Raw genomic sequence first — 12412 nt, 5'->3', positions numbered from 1 at the left:
AAAAAATATGTTCTAATTTTTTCTTTCTAAAACACTAGAGTAAGTGTCCAATAAGCTTTGTACCCACTTGACCTTTAAAAAGCTACTGCTATGTCTAGATTAGTGTTCTGAAAATACTGGCTTTAGATTTATCTTACTCACTCTCTGTGTTGCCAAAATGTGCTCTGTGATGTAAGTTTTGATTGTTTTAGTGGGTTCATTTTGTTTCTTGGTTTGTTTATTTGTTTTTTACTTTAATTTTTACAGCGGTGTCTACTTGGTTCAGGTACTAAAATGCAGGTATTAAAAGCAGTTTCAGACCAATTATACTTGGTTTGAGAAGAGACATCAAGCCACTTGGTTTAGTTTTGTTTGATATGCTAGTAGTTTATTTAAGATTGGAGATTGTGTAAAGATTAATAGGAATTAATCTTAATAGATTCTTAAGAAAGAAATTGTAGGATAGTCGGGGAAAATTAGTTTCTCCTTTATTTTCACTGTCTCTTCCTCTCATCTTAAGTGCTGCCCATCTTTCTTCATTTGTTCTGTCTTTAGGGCTATTAGTATGTGTGAATCCATGTACTTAAAAGTTAGCCTTTTCCTAGGGGATGCACAACCTTCTCTCAACTGTAGTGCTTGGAGGACGTTTCCTCCGATATCTGGAGGAAAATGTTGTAAGAAAATTCTTTTGATGGATGAATCCACAGTCTAGCAGATGTGCTAGCTGCTAATACGTGCTTCAGTAGTTTGTATTGTCTTCTGCCTTCCCTATTTCCCTGTACTTCATTACTTCCTGACTATTGCTAAGAGCACTCTGTGCCTCCTTTTCCTCTTGTCTTTGAAAAACATTTTGCATACAAAATAAAACTAGTTCAGCAGCTTATTAGTGCACTGGAAGAGCTGAGCTGTGTTTTGTTAAAAGATCATTATTAGAAACCTTTTTTAAAAAGTTGATTATGCACGAGAGGGATTCTGTGTTTCCCATGTCTCTCCTGGGGGGGGGGGGAAAGGACAAAAAAGACAAAAAAAAAAAAAAAACAGTAGGTTCTGCCCACTGTTACATACAACATTCCCTAGAGGTTTCTGGCTTGCCTGTGTGCATCATTTCTGAGTTATTACATATTATAGAGATAAAAGGACAGATACCATTAATTTGAAAGTAGGTCTTCATTCCAATTGAATGATACTCTGATTGCACTTATTAAAGTGAAAAGTTATGAAAATAGAAAACATTGAAATATTGTGATACACATGCTGACAAAGGTTTAAACCATGCATGATTTCAGAGTCACAATGTGATACCCTAATACAGTATGCTTTTTAAGGCTACTTTGCTCTCTGCTTTTGTCTGATATTGTTTGCTTTTCTCTGATTTGTTCTGAATATATCACTGCACTGAGATTATTATACTCAGTATTTAACATTCTTGAGGTTACTCTATTACAATGCATCATATCTTTAATTCCTTCCATCAAACACTTAGTAGCATTTTCTGTATTTTTGAAAACACTGCCTGAAGGGTTAACTTTTTTTAATATTTAAGCAACAAGTTGACAGTGACGTGTCCGTTGCTACATTCTGATTATTTCTTATGAGTGAATCTGAGTGAAGTTCATCTCTTTGCTCCAAAATTTTTTTATCAGGTAAGATAATCATTAAAATTTTTTTAGTGTTTTATGAAATATATAGTACTGACACAAAGTGTTTATTGAGATATTCATGCTAAAATTTTTACAGAATGCTGCTTTTTTTCCTATGACTTCCTAAATACACAAATATTTTTGAAGGTCTTGCCACTGCCACTTGGATCGTTTCCTTCTTGCAGAAGTTTCAACTTCCAAAGAAAATGCAAATAGGAAGAAAACACTTTAATAGTTTAAAAAATACCTTTGACTGTAGTTAGAAATGTTTTTCTTATATTCACACTAGATTTATTAGAAAAACATGGTTTGCATATGGAAATAGAATCTGTTCTTAGTGTTCTGATCCAAGATTCAGTGATGCAAATAGGAATCTTTTCATTGACTTCAGTGGTCTCTGGATCAGGCTGCTAATTCAAAAGTGGGGTTTTTTTTTTTGGTTTTTTTTTTTTTTTTTTTTTTGTTGATGTTTTCTCCAATAACTTGACCTTTTTTTTAAGGAACAAATGTTGTTCCTTCCACAGTGGGTTTGGCAGGGTCACCTTGCTGGAGAACAGGCAGTTCTGCTTAACAGCTGTAGGCATAATTAGAAGAAGCTGTGTGTGGGCTACATAAAAGCACTCGCTTACACTCTGGAGAAAGTGGTAGTTGCTGTGGAGTAGCTCCAGACTGGATTGGTGCTTCCTTCTATCCATCTGGGTTTCTTATTTTTGGCAATGGGAAGCGGATTTTGTTTGGAGTTTCTTTATTATGCATCATTGTTAAGCATGCAGAAATACACAAAGTAAAAAACAAAAATCATTTTTCTAAATATGATTTTTACACATATTAAAAATTTTATGAATATTAACAAACTCCGTTTACCACAAAAATTATCATCTCCAGACTAAGGTTAGTGAATATTCCTAATCTTAGATTTATCCATTGGTTGACTAATTTTAACTGTAGCAGTTTTATTGTTAGATTAATTCTAAAGACATATCATTTACTTTTTGTTCTTTGAGATTATCTTGAAAATAATGTTCTGAATCTTTTCCTAATGTTTGATTGAATGAAATAGATTCTTTTCTGGTGGTTTCAAGGAAAGTATAAGTCTCCACATTACATTTTGTTGGCATTCCTAAACCTGATTGTGTTCTGTTTTCTAATCCTACTTCTCTTCCATAATTCTTTGTTTTCCGTAAGGAGTCTGTAGCTTGCAATTATATTTTGAGTACCATGCACATTCCTTGCTATTGTTTGTCTGCAGTAGTAGTAGCTTATGCTCAAAAGAATATATGCAACAATTCTGTATTTCATATTCAATCTGTCTGTGCAGTCTTGTAGACAGACGTGAGCAAGCTCTGCCTGCCCTTTGAAAGCTAGCTGGATGTGATCCAACTCTGATCAAAAAGTCTTAGTTCTATTAGTTCAAGCAGTTTTTCGCTAATGCAGTTACAAATACTTTTAGCAAACTTGAAGTACAGGCGGAATCAATCCTTTCTGCAAAGGATTCATTAGACATCACACAGCCTCAGTTACATATTTTAAATATCATTCAGAGTATTGCAAGATGGTAGTGAATATGAAGTCTGCGCTTAAGTTCTTCAGTGATCTGGAAGAAGATAAGTAGCACTATTTACCTTGTAGTTCATGAAAGGAATATTTAAGCTAGCACCTAGATTTGAGCTTGAAATAATTTTAATCTTGCTTTATGTGTGTAATTCAGATCAGCACGACTTGGTACTTTTTGTATGCATTCATTTAAATGATTAAATAGCTTATATGTTAAACAGTGCCATGTTTATCACAACATAAATATCTCCTGGTATCAGGAAGGTCAAGAAGGCTGAAGACACATGGGAACACAGGATTGGAATTAAGAGTCATCTTGGCAAATTCGAAGGCTACCTTGGGTGGGGGGGGAAAGTATTTGTGCATGTATTCTGCATGCTTGTAGGTACAATTAAAAGCAAAATACTGAGCAATAATGTCATGTTGTGTAATATTTACCTCTCGATTCAAATGTGTGAACAGGCATGTTACCCGCAAATCCTTCTGTGCTATTCAGTATTAACAAGATCCTACATACAGCATTGTATCCGGTTTTCAGCACTGCTTTTGAAGAAAGTCATAGAGCACCTGGAGAAACAGGGAGGGTGGATTTAAGGAATGATCTAGAAACAAAACCTTAGTAAACATATTTTGTGAGTTTGGGGCAGAGGGCTATTGGTCTACGGGAAAAAATCAGACACAAATTTCCAAATACATTAAAGGTAGCTGCAAAGAGGAAGAAAATAGGAATTTAATTCTGAGCAATTTATAACATGAGAAATAAAGGTTTTATGTCATCAGTGAAAATTAAAGTTAGATATTAGAGAAGAAATTTAATAATGCTAAGTACTGGAATAAATTATCAAAGTAGTTTGAGGAACCTTCATCCTATGAGAGTTTTAAGGTTAAGCAAGTGTTCCTTGTGAATGTGGCAAAGATAGCTGTCTGTCTTAGGGTTAGAAGATTGATCAGGTGATCATTTGAGATCCTTTGTAGCCCTATTTTCTCTGGCTCTGCTAATAAATTATGCTTTATCTTAAAGCATATTAAAAAAATTGTGTATATGATTTAACTTAAGGAATTGAAAGATCATGGCAGCCTGGAAATAATTTTTCAAGGATTTGATGACAAGAAGAATACCAGAGAGTAGTGCAAGTATGTCTTTCTATCAGCTAAGTGCACTAAGCTGCAGAACAGTCTGTGAGGGGAATGAGAAAGAAACCACCTAAAGGTTATTTAAAATCTTTCTGGTTAAGCTATGCACAGAGGAATATGGGGGCTGATGTTTCTGAAAAATTGAATAAGTCTGTTCGTATGACTCTGTTGTTTTATCTTTATGCTCATTTTACTGAGTCCTTTGTGCATTATCAGTATCAGACAAAGGGCTTTCTGTTAAAATATTTAAGGTTAATTACGGAAATGTGACTTTTTTTTAATCATTGAGTAGAGGCACTTTGAGTTCTTTTTTTGTTTGTTTGTTTGTTTTTGTTTTTTTGTTTGTTTTTAGTATCAAAAAATGACCAGAGATTACTTGTGAGCTTTATACTTTAGAAGCAGTGAACCAAGTACAGTAACATCACATGCAGTGTTTGCGAAGAAAAGGCACATTCCTTTATACTCGTAAGGGTAGAGCTAGTAAGTAACTTCATAATTCTAGAGGAACTGTCTAGAGATGATGAAATTTTACCTACCTTTATTCCTTCTTTTTGCTAGAAGAAACCTTAAGCCTTTTAAGTTCTATTTTGTGTAGCTCCTTAGTGTTATCTTATTTATTCTATTCTTGCTCTACTCGTTTTCTAAGATCTCATTTTAGTGCTTTACTTCACTGTATTTTTGACAATGTTCATTACAGGATATTGCACAGACCTAGTAAAAACAATCTAGGATAATAAAATATGGATCATGTGAACATCAAAATAAGTCACTTAATTTCAGAAGGTAATGAATATTTAAGTGTCATTTGGAAAAGAGAATTGTAAAATATGCCTAAACACTAGGGAAAGTGTACTGCTGAATCAGCCAAGGGCATAAACTGCATAGAAAAGAGTATGGACTAACACGATGTCTCCAATCCTTCGTTCTTTCAGTGAAGGATGTACTACAGATGCTTGAAATAGATGAATGTTAGTTAAAGAAATGAGAAAAAGGATAATTTATTTTTAGCTGTACAAAGGACTCTTAAGAATAGATGCCTTTCAAAGATAGATTAGGTAGCACATATGTAGGTAAATGATTTTTTTTAAGTCTGTTTACAAATCCTTTTCATACTTGTTACCAGTGTGATTTTAACACTTTTTGTGATTTTAACAACATACTATTTTATTATACAGCAAAGATTAGACTTTCTGAGGCACAGCTAAACTAAAAAAAAGTCCTCAAGTTTGACGGATATCCATATTAAGTCCCAGCTATCACTTTTCCATATCCAAAGTAGAATATCAGAGCTTTTGGAAAGAGTATTTTGCATATTTCTCACTTTCATCTTATCTTTTTTTTTTAAAAAAATGGAGGAGGGGAGAGAGAGACTGTTCAATGTTGATCTCTCTTGCTTTTAACAGTCTAGTCATCTGAATTCATTGTTTGTTGCTTTTCCTTCTAAGTTCATTAGCCCATGACTAATTTCCCGCTAATTTGATCTTTGAGTTGTCAGCCTTTATAAAGGACAGCCCTTAAACAGTAGCTAAACTTCCTTTCCTCTCACCAGTTTGTTATCTTCTAGTCTGTGGATCAGGAATTCTGGCACCAACACCAGAAAGAATAGTTTGCTTCATAGCGCGACAAAACTCTTTTGTTTACTCACAGAAACTTAAATGGCAGTACTAGAAACATTAATGTGGTCTACTAGGAGATAGATAGAAAAAATAATTAACGGTGGTAAGCGCTAAAAACTATTAGACCATATAGTCTGTTTGTATTTTGTAGAGAGGAGATGAGAAAGAAAAAACAGTTTTGCCATTTTATGATTTACTTTTTAAATAGTAGCTCCTGTTTAGCATTTTTTAGCTGCAGAAAATACACAATTTCAAGAAAGAGGAGGAAATTTGATGAGTTTGTTTACTATCAACTATGACATAAGATCTGAACTTTGGCTCCACCAAGTGCAGGTTTCTTGTCTTTCACACCTTTCTAAGACTGGGAAAATCAAAGACAGGGTTATCTTGTGTACCCTGGACATGAAACAATTACATTCAAGTAATTTCATCCAGATCAGTCTTTGCTATATTCTGGTTTATTGTATAGTACTCATTGTGTTGAAAAGACACAGTCTGTCACATGTCTGTGACTATATTTTACAAGGTGGGAAAGCTTCTACAAGGAGGAGTTTTTGGAATTGAGAGGGTATATATATTTTTAGTATGGCTACTATATTTGCTTTTGCTAGGGCAAACAGTGAGTGATAGTGAAAATCACAGAATCCACAGCATGGTCAAGGTTGGAAGAGACCCTCTGGAGATCATCCAGTCCAGCTCCCCTGCCCAAGCAGGGTCACCTAGCACATGTTACACAGGATCACATCCAGGCGGGTTTTGAGTATCTCCAGAGAAGGAGACTTCGCAACCTCTCTGGGCAACCTGTTCCAGGGCTCTGTCACCCTCACAGTAAAGAAGCTTTTCCTCATATTCAGGTGGAACTGCCTGTGTTTCCATTTGTGCCCATTGCCTCTTGTCCTGTCACACCGTGGGCACCACTGAAAAGAGTCAGCTTGAGATGTTCTAGATTCTTCTTCAACAAGGCTAAAGCTAACATGAAAATGAGGTACAGACACACTGCTTTGTAATACCATCACTATTTACTTGCTACAGTCACTTTTTTTTTAAATCTAGTAGTATAAAATTTATCAAGGGTCTGATGTGCATTTTTCCATCAATCAGGGACTCATACAGTTTAGTAGGTTGATAAACTTCCTAAAGTTTATGGAAACTAACTGTTTTGCAAATCCTATTTATCATCTAACCTAAAACTGAGGCCTTACTTCAGATAGAAGAAAAAGTAAGTGATCATGTTTGATGTAACATTTTTGTGACTTATTCTGTAAGTAGAGGTAAGACCTATCGTGATTTTGTCTGCATTTAATTTGCCCTGTGGGATGGCCAGTTGACTTTTCTTTCTTTTACTACATTTCAGGTAGAGGAGAAAAAAATGCACACTTCAGACATACTCCATATTTTTTTATTATTACACTGGCAGGCTGCAATCTTCAAGTCATCCTCACATCTGATCTTGATGATTAGAGACCAATGTAGAGGTGAAGACTGGGTGGATTGCTCGTTTGCATTGCCAGCTGGCTGGATGAGTTTACCTTTGCTTTCCAATACGACTTGCTGTGTCACAGCTTAATCAATGTCTTTGGCATCTCTCTGAAGTCTGTACGCTGCTTTGTGAGTGGTTTGGTTGCCTTTGCATTATGCAGTGAGTTTGGCTGTGAGTTCAGGTGCCATATTCAGAGGAACAGTTCTTAATTAGCTGTTCAACTGATGTAGCTAGAACTTCTTAGTCCCCTGGTGTGGAGTATTGCTTGTCAGGTATCTGCAATGGGTATTCTCATTGGCATGTGGTCAGGAAAGCTGGTTTCTTCTGCAGCAACCGTGATTCCTATAAATATTGCAGTTAATAGGTATTTCCCAACTAGTTCTTTCTTTTGCACTTGCACGTATTTCAGGTGCAGGAAAACAGAGGGAAAGCAGCTGTAATTATCTGTTTAGCCTCACAAAAGTGTAAATTAGGGTGCATATGTTCTTGTAACATCATCAGCGCAAAAATCATATGCTTGTATGGATAGAGCACTTGTGTATGTTCAGTAGAATCCTCCAGGCCTGTAACATCTCAAAGAACGACAACTAAGGTAGTTCTTTTTTATGGGACACTTTGATATTTATTGGATATTTATTAGAACTAATGAATTTTCACGTTAGAAACCTGAATGATAATTTTCAAAATGATTAACCTTTCATTGGTTTAAACAGGAGGAGAGACTGGCAAACGCTTTGCTTTTATTAAGTCGTATAGTTACTTATGTGTATACAGGATTTTGATCACAGTTCCTATAGTTTTAGTGACCTTGCTATTTGGTAGTAGAATTATTTAAGAGATAAATGTATATTTTAGTTACTGTTGGTAACTAGTGTGAAAAAGTGCTTGAAATATATGCAGAGAGATTTATAAAAATGTTTTTTATATATGTGTATGTCTTAGTCCTGCAGACTGCTTCTCCTGTTTTGTTGCTGAAGGATATTTGAATGTAAATGAATCTTTTGTTTCTTAACATGGTTGTGTATTCATGATGCTTGCCTCAGTACATTTCTTTGAAATGTTATAATTCTAAAATCCACAAAAGATCCGAAAGTTGTTACATACAAATGTTAATTATGGCTTACAGTTACAGAATTAAACATCAGGAAGGTATGAATTCTTCAGAATCAAACTTCTTTAGTAGGACCTAAATTAGATCTACATGTATGTCATACATAGCTTTTATGAATAAGAATAGTGTCTTACAATTGCACATTAGCACACCAATACCTTCAGTAGAACTTGCTGTTGGGATTTCTGGCTGATGTAGACAGATTTTGGGGGAAGATATATCACATTAAAGTCAGAGGTAGAATCTTTACTGACTCATTAGATGTCGTATTTTTGCCTGTGTGCTTCTTGCTATCTTTTCAAGCATCAACTGATTCCTTTCACCTTTATAGGCCTGCTATTTCCGCCAAGAAAGGGGTGAATTGTTGTGGCTGATGTTCTTAGTTTTTCCATGTCTTTCTGTCTTCTTTTCTAGACCATGCACCTAGTAACTGTGTGTTAATACTTGATATGCTGAGAATATGTATAAAAGATCTGGGGAAAAAAGCTTTGAGCTAATCACTATTAGAATAAAAAGCCCAAGAGAAAGAGTGTAATACATGTCCAAGGAGAGCCTTGTGTTGAGGACACATATGCTAAGAATACGGGACACATTTTACTTAATACCAGGACTGACAAAACTTAGAGGATTGTTTTATAGAAGACAGGATGTAGTAGCTCTTCAGTTAAAACACCGGTTATTCAGTTGGTCTTTTCAGAACAAACATTCTGTTACAAAATACTGTACATAATGGCAAATTTAAGTTCTGGATTTAGGATTGGGTTATTACCAAATTGTCTGTCTGCCTGCCTATCTCTGTTCCAGTGGCTCTTACTTTGCTTCCCTTTTGATGAAACCTGATGTGACAGAGAAACTGCTAGAAGCTGGCAAGTAATCCCTGGGTTTCAAACCAGCCAGACAATAAACAACTCTCTAATACTCAGTGCCGCAGCTTCTGTAGAGCCCATCTGTTTCAAAATAACCCTAATTCTGCTTACAGCGCGGAATGCGTTGTTGGCTGGCGATTGTCCTATTTTCTGGGGCGGCCTGTGTGACTCCGGTGCCATCTGCTGGGTAAAGGAGCAATGTCTGCAGACCCAGCAGAGATGTTGACCGAGCTGCCTATCACTGCTGGCAGCAGTCACCTTCCCCTTCTGGCAAGGAATGGAAGAGGCTCCGATCACATTATTTAACCACATTCTTGTTCACGTATGGAGCATTATGCAGTTAAAAGCGTATGTTTAATACTGCAGCTTAATTGTGCCTTTTCTCCTTTTGTTTCCTTTCTTAAAAAGGGAGAGAAACAGTGGCCCAGTTGCAGCTGTTATCTTAGACATCCTTTACAAAACCCATAGATCTACATAAGTTATAAGTTACATTATTGGCTATTAAATTGTTTCCCAAAGCTCCTTCTGAATTGCATAAAGCAGTTTGACATATAAAGCTCTCTAGTTTCTTTACTTTTAACTACAAGATGATTTACTGGTTTTTAATCCATCTTCCAAAATGACGTTTTAAGTGTTGGAACTGTTTGAAAAAGATGAGGTTTAAGCCTAGATGGGATCAACTTATGCCTATATGGTAGCATATCTTCTGTTTCTGACATTGTTTTTGTGACTAGAATTAGTTGCAGGCACTTCTGGGGTAGACCGTGTTGTTAATTTGATGCAATGTTGTGAGCTCTGAAAGTCTACAGTGGAAACTTTTGTTAATTGATAACCAATTTTAATTCTGCTTATTTTAATTACCCTAGAATATGAATAAACACAGGAAAAATCTTGGTAAATTACATTTTCTTGTTGTGATTATACCATATTTTAACATGTATCTTGCAATAAGTATAGAAACAGATGCAAATGTTTTTTCATCATGTAAAAGTTTTTCATCTATTTTCCTTTTGACTCAATAAAATTGTTTTAATTGAAGAATGAACAAGAAGAATCTATTGCTCTTCTGATTTTCATACCAAACTACTCAGTATGATGATACTTAATTTGAAATCTTAATTTATCTGTAAATGACCTGTTCTAGGTAAGATAAACTACTTAGCATCTGTGGAACTGTTTCATCACTGAAATATAGTTCATTATTTACTTTATAAACGTCTCAAATATGAATACAAATGGCCCGTTGAAACATTTATGAAGTTTCATTCTGCTGTCCTGAAGTCTTTAAGGAAGTTTTGGGCATTATCAGCTGTTAGAGTGCTCATAATTACAAGAGCAGAATTGAAATACATAGGTATTTCAAGGTAAGGCTTTCAGCTGGAAGACTTAGATCCAGAAAAACAATCATAACTTCTTGTGTTTGTTCTAGTAGCTGAATTTGTCATGTGCTTTTTGCTGTCTCGACTTGGGTAGAATTTGTAGTATATTTTTGTTATTCTAAAATGGAACTGTGCATAGAAGTGTCACTCTGGTCTTCAGAGACACTGAATATAAGCAGAATTAGAAAAGTTGGTGAAATTTGAGGAGTCTCACCGTCTCTCAGCATCTAATCTTCGTATTAGTTGATACAAAATTGAGGAGAGGGTTGCTTTTTTAATAATTAACAGACTATAAACATAAAAGCATGTAATAGGACTTAAGATATTAAATTAAAGCTTTTCTTAGGAATCAGAAGAACCAAACTGGGTGCAGTCTTTTCAGTGCAAAGTCTCAAATATTCAGTAAGGTATGGCTAGTAGTCTCATATGAAGATATATTTTCTCTTATTGTCTTGTCAAGTTAAATGGTTGTAATTCAAAATGGCCACGTTGAACATGCCAGTAGGTTTTCTTTCTTTTTTTTTTTTTTTTTTTTCCAAAAGTCAGAACTTTACTGGAAAAAACGAGAGCATGACATCAACCTTAATTTTTTGAGGGATTCCCCTGTTTAATCATTTCCAAGAAAAACATGCATATTTAAGTAAGTCTGCAGTTTTTGTTAACTGTCCAAAATGGTCTCATAAATGAGCTTAAACAGTTTTACAGTCCCTTCTCAAGAATCATTGTTGTGGTTACTACACAAGCAGTTTCTCATGTAAATCTTCATAGAGCTCAGGGGTTCCTTGCCCTTGTGCTGAGTGTAAAACGCCTGCTAGTCTTCTCAAATGCAAAATATTTGCTGGCACATGGTGGAAAAAAAGTGTGTTTAAAAAGGGAGGACAAGCAGTGTTGTCTTCATTTCATATTGTATGTGTATGTAATTAATCAATTTTCTGTTTGTGGTGTGCTGAGTAACCTTTGAACCACTGATTAATATATGTTATGGCTAGGAAGGACTGTACGTTCAGAGTGATGTGTCGTAATGCTTAACTACAGTATGTGTTCTAGGCTTGATAAGTAGATTTATTTAACATGATAGATGAAAATGTTTAAGGTTAGCAAATCTCTCTATGCTACACTAAGACAGGTTTAGTCAGAGCAGTTGCAGTTGTTACAGCAGTGTTCTTTGGTTTAAAGTCCTCTAGCTGTAAACTTCAATAACCAAAAAAAAACAAACAAAAAAACACCTCGAAGGACAAGAGAGTTGCTGAGTCTCGGTCTTCATTTGCATGTTTATTCCCAGAACACACTTCTAGTTCGCAATAAAATCTATTAAAAACGATGCAAGTTTAATGTAAGTGTTAATGTTTTGTTCTTTACACCATTTTCTTTGGTTTTATCTATCTTTCAATGTTACTGCTGTTTTTAAAATACTTTAAATCCAATCTTAAAGCCTTTAGTCTTTAATTTTTTTGCTGAAGTGGTGAAAAGATTGTATCCTTTTCTTGCATAGAAGTAGTTGTGGGCAAATCACTATTTCTGTATACTGTGGCATATAAATACGTTTGTTTTTGAAGTATATTATTTTATTAACATTTCTGTTGAATTTAAAAAAAGATGCTAGGGAAGTATTTTGAGGTAAGAGAATTATTTAAATATATCCATAAATATATA

General features: G+C 35.0%; 1 protein-coding gene across 4 annotated transcripts in view; it reads left to right on the top strand.

The window, feature by feature from the left end:
• Window positions 1-12412, top strand: part of RHBDD1 (rhomboid domain containing 1) — a 46578-nt gene that overhangs the window by 29860 nt on the left and 4306 nt on the right. The window contains exon 7 of one of the 4 annotated variants that reach the window (XM_062583124.1): window positions 7278-7436. The exons of the other annotated variants lie outside the window; for them this stretch is intronic. Within the exon in view, the coding sequence (XP_062439108.1) occupies window positions 7278-7384 (107 nt within the window). The 3' untranslated portion in view covers window positions 7385-7436. Of the gene's footprint in view, window positions 1-7277; window positions 7437-12412 lie in introns of those variants that run through there. 4 annotated transcript variants of the gene reach the window in all.

This window comes from Rhea pennata, chromosome 9 (assembly GCF_028389875.1).
Source record: "Rhea pennata isolate bPtePen1 chromosome 9, bPtePen1.pri, whole genome shotgun sequence".
Lineage (NCBI taxonomy): Eukaryota > Metazoa > Chordata > Aves > Rheiformes > Rheidae > Rhea > Rhea pennata.
The sequence above is the reverse complement of the archived record's forward strand: the minus strand, read 5'-3'. Positions and strand labels throughout refer to the sequence as shown.